Raw genomic sequence first — 21,379 nt, 5'->3', positions numbered from 1 at the left:
ACATTGATTCAGAATTAGTAATTTCAGTCAAGTTGCACCCTGAACATTTGCAACACAAACTGAATAGAATGGCAATAGGCGATAACTTTCACAGAAGTACATTGGCCCTTGACACTCCATTGGAAGTACTCGCAGGTAACAGCCTGAATATTGTGGCAAAATGTCCCTTTCATAATATTTGTAAATGGTAACATCTGAAATAACGTGGCGATGTCTTTGCCACAATGTGTTAATTGTTTCCATCTCACCAAAGGGCAAATGTATTAATGAAAATTTTTTTTTTAATTCTTTCATGGACCAATAATACAATAATAAACCAAAACATGTCTCCAGTCCCAGCCTCACACCAAACAACTTCCGAAGCACCAAAGAGTGAGAAGTGGCATTCCGAAGCACCAAAGAATGAGAAGTGGCAATTAGTGCTGTACAGATTGGTTCATGTTTTGGATACAACTGGAGAGTATCACACACTTCCCCTGAAGAGCCTTAGGCATAGTACTGCAGGTTGGCCTTCTTTTTAGCTTGTACTTCCAAGATGCCTTCCATGTAGTCCTCATGATTGAGCTCAGTTGCGCCCCTGCGAAGGGCGATCATACCCTGGGAGAAGGAAAGAAAGTAAAATCCTTGTTTGTGCTTGACGTTCCTAAATATATTGATAAAGTTTAAGAAGGGCAAATTAAGTCTTAAAATCAAAACCTTGGCACACAGGTGACTGAACAGTATTTCACCGGGGGAAACAATGTAACTGTACTTTAGTTAATAGGGCTGGTTTAGTGTGAGAGGTATGACTCACCGCCTCCACACATGCTGCTTTGCACTGGGCGCCATTGAAGTCATCAGTGCACCTGGCCAGCTCCTCGTAGTTGACATCAGGGCTGTGGGAAAAAAAGTCAATCAGATTCTGAATACTACATGAGGAACCCGTGTATTACTTTGAGCTAGACAGTACATTTAATCATAACATGTATATCAATTTGGCTAATGTAGGATGAAGCATAGTGGATTGGTCCGAACCTGACGTTCATCTTGCGTGAGTGAATCTGCATGATGCGGGCTCGTGCTTCCTCATTGGGCATTGGGAACTCAATCTTACGGTCCAGACGTCCAGAACGCAGCAGTGCGGGATCTAGGATATCTATCCTGTTAGTGGCAGCGATAACCTGGCAGAAGAGAATCAGAAATTCAAGGTGTCAGCGTAAAGTATAGTAGTCTGGCTGACACCTAACTCGAAGTCCTCCTGACCTCAGTTTGGAAAGACTTTTGATGTGGTTGATAATGAAGGGGGCTGTGCTTTTTACTGATCATTTCTCCTCTGTCTTTCTCACTCAAACACCCACACACAGTCCCCGATCACCAAATCGAAACAATGAGAGGTCTCAACCTCCCAGGAAAAAATAAAACATCTCTCTCTCACCTCAAGTTCAACTGTCAGAGTCAGTTGGAGTGCCAGTGAGCACTGCCGTCATAGGCCTGCGGTAGCTAAGGTTAATAATAACCATACCACATAAAAGTTGCTTTGCTTTATCATGGTAATAAAAGGGGGTCAAGTCATTGTTTATAGGGAAAATACAAACAGGTTACTATATTGCGCCATTAAATTACATTTTGCATCTTGCCCTCTGATTTATCCTTTTCATGGTTTGAGTGCGAAAAGCATAGCAGGAGTACCGGTAATTCTATTTTATTGCGGCATACATTACAGCTGGAATGACATTTTTCTAATGAAAATGACTCAACAGAATAAACTCTTCAAAAAGGTTTAACAGGCTCGGTCTATATTGCAGCTATTACCAACAAAGGCGATTTACTTACCGTTGGCCTACCAAACGACAGCAATAGGCTAATTCTATGAATTTTTACAACAAACGTATAATTATTAGTGACTAAACAATTAATACATTTAAAAATAAATAAATGAAAAGGTATACAATTGTTTCAAACTTGAATAGTGAGTTGCACACAGTCCATTTGGCCGTGCCAACGTTCTTCTCATCTTTGTCCACAACATTAAAATTTGTCCCTGAGGACAATCCCCTTGTCAGCTTCTTTTCACTACTCTTTCTCCTCTCATTTTCTTCCTTCAATGAAAAATAACTCCATCTTCGCAATGAACAGTAGCCTAGTCCAAGGCTCCTTTTACTCTCCTCAGAGGTGAGCAGCTGGAACCAGTTTCAGCTGGACATAAGCTATACGTTTTATTGAGTTGCAATTGGCTGACATAACAAGCTCATGCAGTTATCACACAAACAATAAATTAACAAAATGGACAGGTCCAATCGGTAAATCAATTTTACCCAAGACAAAAGACCAAATTTAGAACACAGACCTGCTCTGGGTTTCAGGTCTGTTAGAATTTCAGATCCATTAGACCTGTGAAGACCTTTAGTCTAAAGATCACATATTGCAAAAAAAAATATCTGAACATCGTGTCAGTATAAAACTCCAGGAATTTTGTAATGTCTGTGCATCCATGACAATCGCTAATCAATATCCAAAAACAGAACACGTCATCTCTCTTTTGTGGCACCAATGTGAGGGGTTATGGCAGGGGAAATGGTGCATTGTGTACACAATTCCCTAAAAATTCAAACTTAAGTCAGACTGCCTCTCGAGATGGTCTCAGTTCAGTTGGCTTTGGGGGTTTTTTTGAGGGGTCTGAGTTCCTTTGGAGTTCACACTGCACACAAAAAAATTCAGCGATGAGAACCAATCAATAATGCATTTACAACGGCCTATCCAGACCAGTGCATCACCACTCTCCCTGTGCTGAGTCACGCGAGTCGCATCAGCCAGGCTAACAATATAGGGCCTTCCTCATAGCATAGTGAAACAGGCATTTCTCCTTAGGTACCAGGTATCTTGGGTACCTCAAGTACAGCTGATTAAGAAAAAAATGTAAAGAACCGAGCAATACCTTAACTTGCATCTTGGACTGGAACCCATCCAGCTGGTTGAGGAGCTCAAGCATAGTTCTCTGTACCTCCCTGTCACCTGATTTCTCACTGTCAAACCTGGAGAAATCAAAAAAGGATCAGAGGCGTGTGTCGATGCTATTAAACAGCTATGGAAAGCAACTGTGAAACTTCTCGGTTTACAGTGTAGGACTCGTACAGTTTAACTGCACCACTCACCGTTTGGTTCCAATGGCGTCCAGCTCATCTATGAAGATGATGGAGGGGGCCTTCTCCTTGGCTAGGTTAAAGGCGTCTCGGACCAGCTTGGCACCATCACCAATGAACATCTGGACCAGCTGTGGGCCAGCCAACTTGAAGAATGTGGCCTGTAGAAGGATGAAAAGTACAGTTGAAGTCGGGAAGTTTACATTAAAACTCGTTTTTCAACCACTCCACAAATTCCTTGTTAACAAACTACAGTTTTGGAAAGTCCGTTAGGACATATTCTTTGTGCATGACAAGACATTTTTCCAACAATTGTTTACAGACAGATTATTTCAATCACAATTCCAGTGGGTCAGAAGTTTACATACACTAAGTTGACTGTGCCTTTAAACAGCTTGGAAAATTCCCAGAAAAAGATGTCATGGTTTTAGAAGCTTCTGATAGGCTAATTGACATCATTCAAGTCAATTGGAGGTGTACCTGTATATGTATTTCAAGGCCTACCTTCAAACTCAGTGCCTCTTTGCTTAACATCATAGGAATATCAAAAGAAATCAGCCAAGACCCCAGATTTTTTTTTTTTGTAGACTTCCATAAGTCTAGTTCATCCTTGGGAGCAATTTCCATACGCCTGAAGGTACCACATTCATCTGTACAAACAATAGTACGCAAGTCTAAACACCTTGAGACCACGCAGCCGTCATACCGCTCAGGAAGGAGACGCGTTCTGTCTCCTAGAGATGAACGTACTTTGGTGCGAAAAGGGCAAATCAATCCCAGAACAGCAAAGGACCTTGTGAAGATGCTGGTGGAAACAGGTACAAAAGTATCTATATCCACAGTTAAACGAGTCCTATATCGACATAACCTAAAAGGCCACTCAGCAAGAAGAAGCCACTGCGACAAAACTGCCATAAAAAAGACAGACTACAGTTTGCAACTGCTTATGGGGACAAAAGTCGTACTTTTTGGAGAAATGTCCTCTGGTCTGATTAAACAAAAATAGAACTGTTTGGCCATAATGACCATCCTAATGTTTGTAGGAAAAAGGGGGTAGGCTTGCAAGCCGAAGAACACCACCCCAACCGTGAAGCACGATGGTGGCAGCATCATGTTGTATGGGTGCTTTGCTGCAGGAGGGACTGGTGCACTTCACAAAATAGATGGCATCATGAGGAAGTAAAATGATGTGGATATAATGAAGCAACATCTCAAGACATCAGTCAGGAAGTTAAAGCTTGGTCGCAAATGGGTTTTCCAAATGGACAATGACCCCAAGCCTACTTCCAAAGTTGTGGCAAAATGGCTTAAGGACAACAAAGTCAAGGTATTAGAGTGGCCATCACAAAGCCCTGACCTCAATCCTATAGAACATTTGTGGGCAGAACTGAAAAGGCGTGTGCGAGCAAGGTGGCCTGCAAACCCTACTCAGTTACACCAGCTCTGTCATTCACCAACTTATTGTGGGAAGCTTGTGGAAGCTACCCGAAACATTTCGCCCAACAATTTAAAGGCAATGCTGCAAAATACTAATTCAGGGTATGTAAACTTCTGACGCACTGGGAATGTGATGAAAGAAATAAAAGCTTAAATAAATCCCTCTACTATTATTCTGACATTTAATATTATTAAAATAAATTGGTGATCCTAACTGACATAAGACAGGGAATTTTTACTAGGATTAAAATGTCAAGAATTGTGAAAAACTGAGTTTAAATGCATTTGGCTAAGGTGTATATAAACTTCCGACTTCAACTGTAAATAAATCAACCTCTGCCTGTCGACACAATTGTACCTAAAGCAGAAAAGGAGTTGACACTCCCGCACTAACAAATAACCCCTTGCTAAACTGCAAGCCAGAAGGTCAGTGTTTTGTTTTACCTTGGTCTGTGCAGCACAGGCCCTAGCCAGTAGGGTTTTCCCTGTGCCTGGGGGGCCATACATCAAAACCCCCTTAGGTGGCTGAATACCCAGGTTCTCAAACTTCTCCTTGTGGTTCATGGGTAGAACGATTGCTTCCACCAGCTGAAAGTCAGAAGAATAGCACCACGTAATTGCAGTTTTAGTAACATTCATATAAGAGTTTCTAAAGAGACAAGATACTAATGATAATATCGGACCTCCTTGATCTGTTTGTCTAATCCCCCAATGTCACTGTACTGTTCAGCGGGGCGCTCGTCCACCTCCATGGCTTTGACTCTGGAGTCATACTCCGCGGGCAGGGTTTCCAGGATCAGGAATGAGTCCTTGTTTACCCCCTGATCATCACCACAGGGAAAGAGAAAAATAAAATGCAACACTCAAGCATGGCCAAAAAATAAATCCTTAGCTTGTTGAGCAGAGGGAGCTGCTATTCAAGGACACTCAAGTGAAGTTAAAAGGGGCTTACCACGAGGTCTCCCGGCTTCAGTTTCTCTGCATCCACCAAGCCAATGACCGGGAGGAAGTATGCCTGCAAGAGCACAAAAAGGGGCAACCGCTGTCAACTGCAACTGCTGAATAACTCCTATTAATAACTGTTTAAATTTACTAAGAATGACACAGGAAAGGTACTAATCAAAATGCAGTTGAACTTGTAAGTAGATCGGACCAGTATTTCCTCTGGGAAAATGTAGCGGAGGGGCTGTTTTATTTCATTTTGTTCTAGTGAATTTTAAAAAAAAATACATTTTTGTCCAAAATGAATGCAAATAAAATTATGCTGACATCTAAAATATAATTTCAACCTCCAGAAATGAGGAAAATAACATCTTGGTAAAATTATTTTTTACATATTGCTAATAGCATATTATCAGGTACGCTATTTACAATAAGCATTATTGCCTGTAGCCCAACTGATGAAGAATAGTGGCTATAAATAAATAGGCTGAAGCATGGGGTTTCCTATCTGCATTTACCCTATTGGGCTAATCATTAGCAGAGTCTTGCATCGGGTCGGATCCCCACAGTCTTTCAACCCGTGGGTCGGCTTACGGGTCAGAACAATTACATGATGGTCGCAAACATTTTAAATCGAGATACACATTTTAAAATCCCAGGAGTTTGTTGTGTTGCAAATTCCATTCGGTGAGCGGCGAGACAGACATAAGGCTACCAGCCATGCACGCATTGAGTGTGTGGAGCCGGAAACCGTCCCTTGTGGTGGTGTGGTGCTAAAACGTAAAAATTTGTAGACGTGCAGAGCTTGTTCTCTCTCCCCAAGTGATAATACGAAACTTTGCCAAGTCTACTTTCCCTGGATAGCCTTGCTCACGCAAAATTGGTTAACATAGGCCTAAGTGGAGAAATAAAAATAGTGGTTACGATAAGAGAACAGGCTACAAAACTATAGTGGAAACCGGTGCTGCACGAGTGAAATCCCCAGTTTGGAAGGACAACACAGAAGATGGATGCAAAGCCTGCAAGCAGGTAGGCCTATTTGATTTAAATAATTCAGTTCATTAAGGGCGGCAGGTAGGTTAGAGCGTTGGACTAGAACGAGGCAGTTAACCCACTGTTCCTAGGCCGTCATTGAAAATAAGAATATGTTCTTAACCGACTGGCCAAGTAAAATAAAGGTAAAAAATTAAATTATTACATTAATTCAGGCATTAGTTCAGTAGACCAGAAGCAGGACATATAAAGTGTAAACTGGTGCAGCTGGTAAAAGTTTGTGAGTAGCCTACTAAATAAATATAGCCTATATTCAATTTGGGACTGGTAACTTGAATGCACCTCAAGAGGATTATTCATCTCACATAGAACACAAAACAAGCCAACAAGGTAAATAGATAAACTATTATGCGGGTGTCCGACATTTCTATGAATTACTTGTTTTGTTTGCCGAGGAAAAGTACATGTGTACTGTTCCAGCATCTTCAAAGTGCGCCTTGGAATAAATATTTTTTTAATGTTCCATATTTTGTTGGCATGGCGGCAACGATTTTGCCGTCGCGTAGCGCCACAGCTAAATGACTGCTGAAGAAAACACTGGATTGGACATACTCCTAGTTGCTACTTACCTGTCTTGTAGATGTTTTGATGACAGCACATTTGCCCTTCCTCTGGGAATCTAGATCAATATTTGCTCCATCCTCCTCCTGGTCATTTGGGTCCACATCCAGAAGCTGCAAGAATTAAGACATCGGAAACTTAACCTGTGATGATCCATACACTGTTGTATGGTCATAAACACCCATCACAAAAGTGAGCTCCACAAGAATTGAGCTTCACTAAACTGTTCAATACAATAAAACAATGTGACATTGAGACAAAAGTGTACATATTTCTCCATTTCTCCTACCTCAATGATATTGGAGACCAGGTATGGCAGGGTCTTGTTCATTTTGATCTTCTCTGTGTTTTCTTTGATCTTGTCCTTCATGGCCTGCAGCTCATGGGTTACCCTCAATACCTCACTCTTCATGATCTACAACATAAGAGTCCAATTGAATGTATAGACCTAGGCGCAACTTATTCACACTTTTCATATCGTCATTTCAAAAACGGAACGGTCAAGTATATGGTGGCGACATAACAGGTAAGTAGCTGAAAAAAATAAATAATAGTGAGGGCCAACTGATACACCAATAACAGCTAAAATGAGTAGTTAGCTATCTAACGTTACCTTTATTTCATTGTCTAGAAGACGTGTCCGCTGAACGATCTCTTCAGGGGACATGTTGAGCACTTCTTTGCCGATCCCATCCTATTGTTGACAAACAAAATTGTAATTTTGATACAACGTAGCTATCTTACTACTACCGTTAACGGTAACGTTATACAGTAATCACGATACCTAGCTATAAGATAACTATCCAAACTAGCTTAGCGGCTAATAAGACAAGGAAAATAGCCAGGCTAACGTTAGCTAACAACTTGCAGATAGGTTTACGAATCTGTGTGTGTGTAACGTTAGTTATCAGCTAACACAGTTAAGTGACCAGAAAGTCGATAACTAGCTAACTACCTTAACAGGCTAAACACCAAGCCAAACGTGTGTTTTATGTAACCAAGCTAACGTTAAGAAAAGTGTCCTGTGTCACTCTCACATCAATTTAACAGGCTAGCTAACGTTAGCTTGTAGCTATGCTAGCTGATATAAGGATCAGCTCTTTAGTTCATTGGACACATGTTAACTTCATCGTGACGATCATATTCAAATAATAGATGTTTTAATCATAATAAATTGATGAACATTCAAATATGTTAATTCAAGGAACAAACCTCCACCTCATCCCAAACTGATCTGTCATTCAGCGACGCCATCTTTTCTCTTCTTCTTCTTCTTGGTAGTCGCTTATATACCTTTCTTTGAGGTTTATCGGCAGACTACCACCGATACGGTGTATTGCCGCCCCTTCCCTCCATTGCGGGAATCGGGAGGTAACACATCATATACAATACATTTTAAAAAGCATCCCACTCCTTCAGTCATAGTCCACATCACAGCCCTACACAGGCTTAAGGGCCTGAGAAAACAAAACATTCGTTGACAGTATTCAGGTTAACATTTGCAAGGCCGCAGTGCCAAACGGACTACCAGGACTCCTACTCAAGAGTCCCCGAGCCCAATAACACCAAGTTAACCTGCCTAAATAGCTATTATCCCTTTAGCACTCACATCTATAGCCATGAAATGCTTTGAAAGCATGGTCATGGCTCACATCAACACCATCATCCTGTCTATGAGCCCTGGATCCACTACAATTATACCGTCCACAGACGACGCAAACTCTACTGCACTACGCACTTCCTTCACCCACCTGGACAAAAGGAATACCTACTGTATGTAAGTATGCTGTTCTTTGGCTACAGCTCAACATTCAACACCATAGTCCCCTTCAAGTTCATCACCAAGCTCAGGACCCTGGGACTGAACACCTCCCTCTGCAACTGGATCCTGGACTTCCTGAGGGGTTGCCCCAGGAGGTGAGGGTAGGCAAGAACACATCTGCCATGCAGACCATCAACACAGGGGTCTGTGCTTAGTACCCTCCTGTACTCCCTGTTCATCCACGACTGTGTGGCTACGCACGACTCCAACGCCATCATACATTTTTGCTGATGACACCACAGTGGTAGGCCTGATCACCGACAGCGATGAGGTGTAACGGTGTGAAATGGCTAGCTAGTTAGCGGTGAGCGGTAGTGGCATTTCAAATAGTGATGTCACTCGCTCGGAGACCTTGAAGTAATTATTTCTCTTGCTCTGCAAGGGCAGGGGCTTTTGTGGAGTGATAGGTAACGATGCTTTGAGGGTGACTGTTGTCAATGTGTGCAGAGGGTCCCTGGTTCAAGCCCAGGTAGGGGCGAGGAGAGGGCTGGAAGCAACACTATTACAGAGGCAGCCTATAGGGAGGAGGTCAGAGACCTGGCTGTGTGGTGCCAGAACAACAACGTCAGCAAGACATCGTGGACTACAGGAAACGGAGGGGCAAGCACGACGTCATCCACATCGATGGGGCTGTAGTGTAGCAGGTCGAGAGCTTCAAGTTCCTCTGTGTCTACATCACTAAGAAATTAACATGGTCCACACAGTTGTGAAGACAGCATGACAGCACCTCTTCCCCCTCAGAAGGGTGAAAAGATTTGACATGGGCCCTCAGATCCTTAAAGAAGTTCTACAGCTACACCATTGAAAGCATCTTGACTTGTTGCATCACCGCTTGGTACGGCAACTACAAGGCACCCAACCTCAAAGCGCAAGAGGGTGGTGAGTTCGTCCCAGTACATCACTCAATTGTCCCTTTTTTGCACTAACTCTCTTGCACTGACTCTATGAAAACACTGGACTCTACTCGCACATACTTAGAAACCCAACTCACACACACACTTTTTTGCACCAACTCTCCTGCACTGACTGTACAGTGGGGCAAAAAAGTATTTAGTCAGCCACCAATTGTGCAAGTTCTCCAACATAAAAAGATGAGTGAGGCCTGTAATTTTCATCATAGGTACACTTCAACTATGACAGACAAAATGAGAAAAAAAATCCAGAAAATCACATTGTAGGGATTTTTAATGAATTTATTTGCAAATTATGGTGGAAAATAAGTATTTGGTCACCTACAAACAAGCAAGATTTCTGGCTCTCACAGACCTGTAACTTCCTCTTTAAGAGGCTCCTCTGTCCTCCACTCGTTACCTGTATTAATGGCACCTGTTTGAACTTGTTATCAGTATAAAAGACACCTGTCCACAACCTCAAACAGTCACACTCCAAACTCCACTATGGCCAAGACCAAAGAGCTGTCAAACACCAGAAACAAAATTGTCGACCTGCACCAGGAGGGGAAGACTGAATCTGCAATAGGTAAGCAACTGTGGGAGCAATTATTAGGAAATGGAAGACATACAAGACCACTGATAATCTCCCTCGATCTGGGGCTGCACGCAAGATCTCACACCGTGGGGTCAAAATGATCACAAGAACGGTGAGCAAAAATCCCAGAACCACAAGGGGGGACCTAGTGAATGACCTGCAGAGATCTGGGAACAAAGTAACAAAGCCTACCATCAGTAACACACTACGTCGCCAGGGACTCAAATCCTGCAGTGCCAGACGTGTCCCCCTGCTTAAGCCAGTACATGTCCAGGCCCGTCTGAAGTTTGCTAGAGAGCATTTGGATGATCCAGAAGAAGATTGTGAGAATGTCATATGGTCAGATGAAACCAAAATATAACTTTTTGGTAAAAACTCAACTCGTCGTGTTTGGAGGACAAAGAAAGCTGAGTTGCATCCAAAGAACACCATACCTACTGTGAAGCATGGGGGTGGAAACATCATGCTTTGGGGCTGTTTTTCTGCAAAGGGACCAGGACGACTGATCCGTGTAAAGGAAAGAATGAATGGGGCCATGTATCGTGAGATTTTGAGTGAAAACCTCCTTCCATCAGCAAGGGCATTGAAGATGAAACGTGCCTGGGTCTTTCAGCATGACAATGATCCCAAACACACCGGCCAGGCAACGAAGGAGTGGCTTCGTAAGAAGCATTTCAAGGTCCTGGAGTGGCCTAGCCAGTCTCCAGATCTCAACCCCATAGAAAATCTTTGGAGGGAGTTGAAAGTCCGTGTTGCCCAGCAACAGCCCCAAAACGTCACTGCTCTAGAGGAGATCTGCATGGAGGAATGGGCCAAAATACCAGCAACAGTGTGTGAAAACCTTTTCAAGACTTACAGAAAACGTTTGACCTCTGTCATTGCCAACAAAGGGTATATAACAAAGTATTGAGATAAACTTTTGTTATTGACCAAATACTTATTTTCCACCATAATTTGCAAATAAATAAATTAAAAATCCTACAATGTGATTTTCTGGATTTTTTTCCTCATTTTGTCTGTCATGGTTGAAGTGTACCTATGATGAAAATTACAGGCCTCTCTCATCTTTTTAAGTGGGAGAAGTTGCACAATTGGTGGCTGACTAAATACTTTTTTGCCCCACTGTATATACATACATACTCATACACATACATACACACACATACATACACACACACACACACACACACAAAAAAATGCATATATAAAAATATATATTTAAAAAATGTATATACATCCATATGCACATATACACACACATACAAACATTCATACCCCAGAATAACAATCTACACTGATTTAAAATATACACCTACAAAATACTAAAATGCTAAGAGAAAATAGTAATAAAGTACAAATAGTAATTATATGTACGCACACCTACACAGACACAAGCACTACAGAGGGCTGGTGGGAATCTAATCTGGAGAGCGGCCCACGGCTAGACAAAGGCAGAACGGCACAAAACATCAACTTGCTAACCAGGTGTCTGCGTCTGCCCAACCATCACCCCCAGTCCCCTGTAAGCGATAAATAAATGGTATGGTAATAAGAATAATGTAATGATTGTCAAATAAATAACGAAACAAAACAAAAATGGGGGAATATAAGTATATCCATCCGAAGGTGTCAGTGATCAAACCTGGAAGTAAAAATATGCATCGCTCTGAGCACAGCCGGGATGAAAGTGAATTTAACGTTAAATGAGAGCTCTGACCGCCAGCCCTTGTTGAGCCCGTTTAATACGGTTTCACCCATTATGGTATAGTATGGATTCGAGTCCATGAGCAGACCCTAACACACAATGACAAGGCACTCTAACCTGTACGGGGGATTGGCGTATATCCCCGGATTAACTTCTCTGCGTCCAAAACTGAGGAGAGCCAAATCTTCTCACCGGAAGGCGGGGTAATTCTTAGTCTTGCAGGGAAGAGCAAGGCTGGGCAAAGATGGAGTTTGTAGAGTTTGGTCATGACATCTCTGTAGTCGGCGCGATGCTTTGCCACATCGGGCGCATAATCCTCATAGACACGGAATGGGTGCCCTTTATGTGACAGGTTGCCCCTCAATCGAGCTTCACGCAGGATAAGATCCTTGGTCTTGAAACTGTGACAACAGATGATTACTGGGCGAGGACGTTGGCCCGGTCCAGGCACTGGGACAAGGGAACGATGTGCACGGTCCAGCTGGGGATCCGAAGCCAAAACATCCGATCCCATTGCATCCTTCAATAGCTTGGCGAAGAAGTCGGTGGGGTGAGAGCCCGCCTCCACCCCCTCTGCCAGACCAACAACGCGAAGGTTATTACATCTGGATCGGCCCTCCAGGTCCACCACTTTCACAGAAAGCCTCTGCACACTATCCTGTAATGACGTGCATAGCTTCTCTAACTCGTCGATCCTACCAGCGTTGAATTCAGAAGCTTTCTCAAGGTCCACAATACTCTGGCCATGCAAAGCGACCGTTCGAATGATTTTCTCGATTTTGGTGTCCAGTTCAGCAATAGTGGCCTTAAGATCCTCAGCTATAGCAACACGTAGCTCCCCCAAAGCCCGGGTAAGTGTCACGTTGTTGCATGTGCCTTCCGCCATGTCTGTCTCGTTGTTTAGTGGGGAGTAGGCCTCCGCTGTGGATTTATTGTCCTTTGGTCGCTTATTACTCTGCATTTTCATATAAAAAGTTACAATCTTGTATTAGAAAGAAACGTTTGTTGTAAAATGTGCCATAAAGTAGGTTAAATTAGATTATTTCGCAAAAAAGTTGCAGGAGCCTCTCACACACAGCCGTTCACTCCAACATGCTAGCTCCGCCCCACCAAATTATTGTATTTTTCTTGTCTATATTGAATACATAATTTAAACATTCACAATGTGGGTTGGGAAAAGTATATGAACTCTAAGGGATTTCTGCCCTAAGTTCATACAAGAGACGACAGGAAACTTCTTTGATCAGAGGTTAGTTTGTTTAATAAGGATTTCAAGCCGGATTGCAACCCGGAGTATACACTTACAGTAATTTGCAAGTAACACACTCAGTTCAAAACATGGTCTTTCCCCTTTTTATCCCCTACTGAGGTTCACCCCTCCCAGGGTGATGTCCCTTAACTTTAATACCATATAAGCTCATAATTAATAGTTTCTAATACAAAGATGTTAGATGTTGCAGTTACTTTCAAAGATGTTGCAGTTAGTTTCCCAATCCTTCTTCCTCCTATTGCTATCATGTGTTAGCAGATGTAAGACAGCAGGTAGTGGTTAGAGCATCAGGCCAGTAACCGAAAGAATGCAAGATCGAATCCCGAGCTGACAAGGTAAAAATCTGTTGTTCTGCCCCTGAACAAGGCAGTTAACCCACTGTTCTTAGGCCGTCATTGTAAATAAGAATTTGTTCTTAACTGACTTGCCTAGCGAAATAAAAGGTCAAATAAACAGGAACTGAAAGTATAGTTCACAGGCATATTACTTTTGTACAGTTGACCTCTTCATGCACTTACAAAGTGTCTACCACTGATTCTTAACCTCAAGATTAAGCAAAACATGAATCATTGTACTTTTGTAATTACAGGTGTTCCTATAATGGACAGATATTATAACATTTCTTTCAACCCCTAGGCTAATGACTTCTCCAAAAGCTAATTGGAGTCAGGAGTCAGCTAACCTGGAGTCCAATCAATAAGACGAGATTCGTTGACTTGACAAACTGGCAACAGACAAATAGAGAACACAGGTATAAATACACGGGTTGATAATGAGGGAAATGGGCGACACCTGGAGGGGGATGGAGACCCCTAGCCTAGGGGTTCACATACTTTTTCCAACCTACACTGTGAATGTTTAAATGATGTATTCAATGTAGATAAGAAATATACAATCATTGATGTTTTATTAGTTTAAGCACACTAATGTTTGTCTATTGGTGTGACTTAGATGAAGATCAGATCTGTCACACCCTGGTCTGTTTCACCGGTCTTTGTGATTGTCGCCCATCTCCCTCATTATCAACCTGTGCGTTTATACCTGTGTTCTGTTTGTCTGTTGCCAGTTTGTCAAGTCAAACAGCGCTTTGTTCTCAGCTCCTGCTTTTCCCAGGCTCTCTTTTTCTCGCCCTCCTGGTTTTGACCCCTGCCTGTCCTGACCCTGCCTGCCGACCTGTACCTTTGCCCCACCTCTGGATTATTGACCTCTGCCTACCCTGAGCCTGCCTCTGTCCGGTACAGTTGCCCCACCTCTGGTTTACTGACCCCTGCCTGCCTTGACCGGTCTATTGCCGGCCCCTGTTGGATTATTAAACCATTTGTAATTACGTGTCTGGATCTGGGTCTTACCTTCATACCTGATAAATTGGTCATCAAGTTTGATTTTATGTAGAACTCCAGGTAATTCCAAAGGGTTCACATACTTTTTCTTGCCACTGTATACACTCCTGTATGCCATATAACAGGAACCTATAATTCAGGGGGTGTACGGAATCACCATCGATCAAGCAAATACGAATCTAGTCTTTGACAAGATGACTATGTACATAAAATAACTAAATGTACATTTTTACAAGGCTTACCTCAACACCGGAAGATCAGGGTCTTCTTCTGAACTTATTGAAAACTGACTTCAGTGATGATAGCCTGTTCCCATATTCCACTGAAACCACTCTCCTGTCTCAGGACCTTTGTGTCCAGGCTTGGAGGTTGGAGCAACGAACCGCCCTTGCTGTCTCTGCCTGGCCGGTTCCCCTCTTTCCACTGGGATTCTCTGCCTCTAACCCTATTACAGGGGCTGAGTCACTGGCTTACTTACTGGTGCTCTTTCATGCCGTCCCTAGGAGGGGTGCGTCACTTGAGTGGGTTGAGTCACTGATGTGATCTTCCTGTCTGGGTTGGCGCCCCCCCTTGGGTTGTGCTGTGGTGGAGATCTTTGTGGGCTATACTCGGCCTTGTCTCAGGATGGTAAGTTGGTGGTTGAAGATATCCCTCTAGTGGTGTGGGGGCTGTGCTTTGGCAAAGTGGGTGGGGTTATATCCTTCCTGTTTGGCCCTGTCCGGGGGTATCATTGGATAGGGCCACAGTGTCTCCTGACCCCTCCCGTCTCAGCCTCCAGTATTTATGCTGCAGTAGTTTGTGTGTCGGGGGGCTAGGGTCAGTTTGTTATATCTGGAGTACTTATCCTGTCCTATCCGGTGTCCTGTGTGAATTTAAGTATGCTCTCTCTAATTCTCTCTTTCTTTCTCTCTCTCTGAAGACCTGAGCCCTAGGACCATGCCTCAGGACTACCTGGCACGATGACTCCTTGCTGTCCCCAGTCCACCTGGCCGTGCTGCTGCTCCAGTTTCAACTGTTCTGCCTGTGATTATTATTATTCGACCATGCTGGTCATTTATGAACATTTGAACATCTTGGCCATGTTCTGTTATAATCTCCACCCGGCACAGCCAGAAGAGGACTGGACACCCCACATAGCCTGGTTCCTCTCTAGGTTTATTCCTAGGTTTTGGCCTTTCTAGGGAGTTTTTCCTAGCCACCATGCTTATACACCTGCATTGCTTGCTGTTTGGGGTTTTAGGCTGGGTTTCTGTACAGCACTTTGAGATATCAGCTGATGTACGAAGGGCTATATAAATACATTTGATTTGATTCACAACCTCTCCTTTGGGAATTCACCACCATAACTACTACAGCTATTTCTAAACTATCTTAAAGTAACATGTGGGTTCTTCTGGGGGACTAAGGTTAGGAACACCTTTGAATGGTCTACAAAGCATGCCCCCAGGTAAAAGTAGGCTTTTTCAGAGAATGGTTGGATTGTTACTCCTCAGCATAATATGTTATCACAACTCTATTTAAAGTACATTTGAAACAAGCCGTCACGTCATTCTTGCTATTTGATAGGAACTAGCCTCTATCCCCCTACATACCTCGTTTGCTCTTTCAGGCCCACAAAGACAAGAAAAAAAGTTACCCCATTAACTGCTCCTCTGAGATTTGAACTCTCAAACCCTCACTTTGGGGATCAACCACCATAACCACTACTCTACCAGACAGAGTCAAAATGTTAAGGGCTACTTGAAAATGCCCACAAAGAGAGGTTGGGGTATGGTGTGGGGGCTTGCACTTCTTGGTTCAACCATTCCTCAAACTTCTTCTGATGACTACAAGCATAGATTATGAATCTTCAAAACCTACACTATAGGATGGATGTTTAGGAATGGGGGACTAAATTCAAAAGGTACGAGTTTCCAATTACCAGCAAATAGAACACCAGAAATGTTATACCATCATCTTATTATTGTACCTTTTTCCCTTCATTTGCCTACTACTGTTTCTAAGCTATCATAACATGTGTTTTTTTTTCTCCATGGGGACCAGGTATCGGAACCCCTTTGACTGGTCTACAAAGCATGCCCCTAGGTAAAAGTAGCCATTTGCAGAGAAGGTTTGTATCAAATCCAAATTAAAGTTTGTTACACCATCACATAATCTGATGTGTCATTTCAATAGTGTTGTGATATGTTACAAGGTGAATGGAGTCTTCGCCCTTTCTCTGACACCACCTAGTAGTGGGGCAAAAAAGTATTTAGTCAGCCACCAATTGTGCAAGTTCTCCTACTTAAAAAGATGAGGCCTGAAATTTTCATCATAGGTACACTTCAACTATGACAGACTAAATGAGGGGGGGAAAAAATCCAGAAAATCACATTGTAGGATTTGTAATGAATTTATTTGCAAATTATGGTGGAAAATAAGTATTTGGTCAATAACAAAAGTTTCTCAATACTTTGTTATATACCCTTTGTTGGCAATGACAGAGGTCAAACGTTTTCTGTAAGTCTTCACACACTGTTGCTGGTATTTTGGCCCATTCCTCCATGCAGATCTCCTCTAGAGCAGTGATGTTTTGGGGCTGTTGCTGGGCAACACGGACTTTCAACTCCCTCCAAAGATTTATGGGGTTGCGCACATCGGCTATGGAGAGCATGATCACACATTTGTCCGGAACAGCTTCATGCTCACTTCAGTGTTGCTTTGCTCGAAGAGAGCATAAAAAGGCATTTGCACCTTACTCCTGCTTCAATTCTCTTTTGCTAGTCCTCCCATGTCTTTTTTTTTACCCTTGCCTGTTTTCTGGACTCCTTACCCCGCCTGCCTGACCATTCTGCCTGCCCTCGGGGATGCCTGCTACTCTGTACCTCCTGGACTCCGAACTGATTGACCTTTTGCCTGTCCACAACCATTCAAGCCTAGCCCTTTTGGCTTGTTTAATAAATATCAAAACTCAAACCATCTGGCTCACGTGTCTGCATCTGGGTCTTGCCTTGTGCCCTTACACTAAATCTGTTTTTGCTTTGACATTGTTCGCTATTGTGTGTAGACTGATGAGAGAAAACCAATGTAATCAATTGTAGAAGGCTGTAACGTAACAAAATGTTGAACATGTCAAGGGGTCCAAATACTTTCTGAAGCACTGTAAATATTGACAAGTCACCTTGTAGACAAATATTTTTTAAACCATATAGGTAAATTCAGAAATGGTATTAGTCTCAACTTACCGTCAGGATAGTATAACTTATCCAATCATACCCAAGACATGTAGCACAGTCTTTCAATACATTAGATTAATGAAGAGTCAATGACTTTATACCATTATGGTAATTAAGGCTTTTTAATGTCACTGATGGTAAACACCAACTGTGCAAATTCCTTTTTCATCAATATAAAATGGTTAATGTTCTCTGTAGAAGTTGCAGAAAGGAAAATACCTACTGTAGCTATGTTGGCTTCCTGCCAATTGTTACTCAATTGTTTTTAGGTAGTTTACTATTCCAAATTAAAACTAGCATGTGCATTTCTCTAAGAACCTAGAGGTTCTTCAGTCAGACAACTGAAAACTAAACTAACAAAACATAAGCGAATGATAGTGGATTTCAGCGAACTTATGCCAACTCAACCATAACCCATCTACACAGTTCAGTATTGCAATATGACATTATCAGGGTACTGTTACTTTAATTACATTATATATTTTTTTTTAAACTACAAGTAAAAGTACATAATTTACAAAAGTACTGAGTAAAAATGGTTCATTTTAAAAAGCCAACATGCCCTTGATAGTCAATTTGTTAGAATGTCAAATATCCTATTAACATTACAAAGATGGACACTTAAATCAGTTTTACCTAATTTCTATCAGCATGTTAAAATGCGCAACTAGAGGGAAACAAATTGTAGACCACCTTTACTCTACACACAGAGATGCGTACAAAACTCTCCCTCGCCCTGCACTTGGCAAATCTTATGATACTTAACCGGTATATACCCCCTGTATGTATGTATGTATGTATGTATGTATGCATGCATGTAGATTTTTTTTACTGCTGCTCTTTAATTACTTGTTACAAAAAATACAGACGAGATAAAAGTAACTGCACCGTTGTTTTGGAGCTCATAAGGAAGCACTTCACTGTATTCGGCACGTGACTAATAAAACTAGATTTGAATAGACAACCCCAGGCAAACAGGGGTCAGTATCCAGAGGTGGGGCTACGGTACCAGACGGCAGGCAGACTCGGGTTCTGGGTAGGCAGAGGTCAGAAACAGGAGACAGAGAGCTGTGAGATAAGGGTTTAACGCTACTCCAGGTAAGACAGCGGCGGACAAACATCTCAGCAGTAGGTATGCCGACCTCTTCCTCCTGCTCGGGGAAGAGCGGAGGCTGATACCCCAGTGAACAGAGATAGGCCCATGGCAGAGCAGGGTAGGGTGTTGTGGGAAAACTCGAACCCACACCAGCTGCTGGCTCCAGGTGGTAGGGTTGGCGGATACCAGGCAGCGCAGAGTAGTCTCTAGATCCTGGTTGGCTCGCTCCAACTGGCCATTGGACTGGGGGTGGAACCCAGAGGACAGGCTAGCCAACGACCAAATGAGGGCGCAGAATGCCTTCCAGACCCGGGATGAGAACTGAGGCCCCCGGTCGAATACCATGTCCACGGGCAGTCCATGGATCCGGAGAGACTATATCTCTCGCTTCATTACTCAATGCCTAGGTTTACCTCCAGTGTACTCACATCCTACCTTACCTTTGTCTGTACACTATGCCTTGAATCTATGCTATCGTGCCCAGAAACCTGCTCCTTTTACTCTCTGTTCTGAACGTGCTAGACGGCCAGTTCGTATAGTCTTTAGCCATACCCTTATCCTACTTCTCCTCTGGTGATGTGGAGGTTAATACAGGTCCTGCAGTGCCTTGCTCCACTCCCACCACACAGGTGCTCTCATCTCATCTGTACACTCTCGTTGGTCGCTTCATACTCGTCGCCAAATCCACTGGCTACAGGTTATCTACAAGTCTCTGCTAGGTAAAGCCCCGCCTTATCTCAGCTCACTGGTCACCATAGCAGCACACGCTCCAGCAGGTATATCTCACTGGTCACCCCCAAAGCCAATTCCTCCTGGTCGTCTTTCCTTCCACTTCTCCTGCCCATGACTGGAACAAATTGCAAAAATCTCTGAAGCTGGAGACTCGCATCTCCCTCACTAGCTTTAAGCACCAGCTGTCAGAGCAGCTTACAGATCACTACACCTGTAAATAGCCCATCTATCTACCTACCTCATCCCCATACTGGTATTTATTTATTTTGCTCCTTTGCACCCCAGTATCTCTACCTGCACATTCATCTTCTGCCGATCTTTAATTGCTATATTGTAATTACTTCGCCACCATGGTCTATTTATTTCTTAACTTACCGCATTTGCACTCACTGATATATATGACTGTTTTCTTTTGTTCTGCTGTATTATTGACTATGTTTTGTTTATTCCATGTGTAACTGTTGTGTCGAATTGCTACGCTTTATCTTGGCCAGGTCGCAGTTGCAAATGAGAACTTGTTCAACTAGCCTACCTGGTTAAATAAAAAAGGTGAAATAAAAAATAAAAAAAATAAAATAAAAATGGCCCAGCCCATGGTGTAGCACGTCTCCCTGGCCGAGGGTAGTTTAGGGAGAGGAATGAAGTGGGCGGCTTTGGAAAACCGGTTGACCACAGCCAGGATGGCAGTGCTTCCCTCAGACAGGGGGGAGACAGTGACAAAATCCAAGGATATGTGGGAGCAAGGACAGTGGGGGTGACAGGCTAGCCTGGAGGAATTGGCCCACTCCAGGACCGCTGAGCGGACAGCGTCAGGCACGAACATCCGGTTATCTGAATCCCCCAAGTTTCGGCTAGGACCACTGGACCTCACAGACCTCAGTGCCATCGCCAGGCACGAGGTAGGAAGGATTGTCTCAGGTTCCGGGGTGGTAGCCGCGGGGTTATAGCGGTGAGACAAAGCATCTGACTTGACGTTCTTGGACCCCAGCCAGTAGGAGAGGGAAAAGTTGAACTGGGTAAACAGCGCCCATCTCGCTTGCCTGGAGTTGAGGCAATTGGCGGTGCGGAGATACTCCAGATTTTTGTGGTCTGTCCACACAATGAACGGATGCTCTGCCCCTTCAAGCCTGTGCCTCCATTGCCATCTTCACCGCTAGAAGCTCCCGATTCCACACATCATAATTCCTCTGTGGCGTTGAGGTGGTGGGAGATGGCGGCCAGGGATGCAACTTCCAGTCCAGGGCAGAACGTTGCGACAGAACAGCCCCCACCACAAACTGACGGGAAGTGTCCGGATGAACCAGATCGGAGCTGTGGTGAATCGTGATTTTAGGTCCCAGAACACCTGGTCAGCAGCGGTGGACCACATGAACAGAACCTTTCGTAGAGGTGAGGGCAGACAGAGGGGAGGCGAGGATACTGTAATCCCAGATAAAGCGCCGATAAAAGTTGGCTAACCCCAAGAGGTGTTGCAGCTGCACCCTGGATGTAGGCGGAGGCCAATCCACCACCGCTTTCACCTACTCAGGATACATCTCGACACTCCCAGCAGAGATGTAGCCCAGAAAGGGAATGGTGGAGCGATGGAAATCGCTCCAG

At 43.4% G+C, this 21,379-nt stretch overlaps 1 protein-coding gene across 2 annotated transcripts; it reads right to left on the bottom strand.

The window, feature by feature from the left end:
* Positions 1-263: 263 nt before the first annotated feature.
* Positions 264-12,447, bottom strand: LOC112263514 (26S proteasome regulatory subunit 6A-B). 2 transcript variants are annotated; one of them, XM_024439895.2, is made up of 13 exons: positions 12,245-12,447; positions 8,325-8,569; positions 7,726-7,806; positions 7,402-7,527; positions 7,121-7,225; positions 5,509-5,571; positions 5,240-5,377; positions 5,001-5,144; positions 3,132-3,280; positions 2,915-3,011; positions 1,015-1,160; positions 794-875; positions 264-597 (listed from the first exon to the last, which is right to left on the bottom strand). In XM_024439895.2, the coding sequence occupies exons 2-13, from the start codon at positions 8,364-8,366 to the stop codon at positions 487-489; spliced, it is 1,284 nt and encodes a 427-aa protein (XP_024295663.1). In that variant the 5' UTR covers positions 8,367-8,569; positions 12,245-12,447; the 3' UTR covers positions 264-486. The 2 variants fall into 2 exon arrangements, with proteins under 2 accessions (XP_024295663.1, XP_024295662.1); XM_024439894.2 differs by lacking the exon at positions 12,245-12,447 and having other exon boundaries at positions 8,325-9,156.
* Positions 12,448-21,379: the final 8,932 nt, after the last annotated feature.

Source organism: Oncorhynchus tshawytscha, linkage group LG12 (genome assembly GCF_018296145.1).
Source record: "Oncorhynchus tshawytscha isolate Ot180627B linkage group LG12, Otsh_v2.0, whole genome shotgun sequence".
Lineage (NCBI taxonomy): Eukaryota > Metazoa > Chordata > Actinopteri > Salmoniformes > Salmonidae > Oncorhynchus > Oncorhynchus tshawytscha.
The sequence above is the reverse complement of the archived record's forward strand: the minus strand, read 5'-3'. Positions and strand labels throughout refer to the sequence as shown.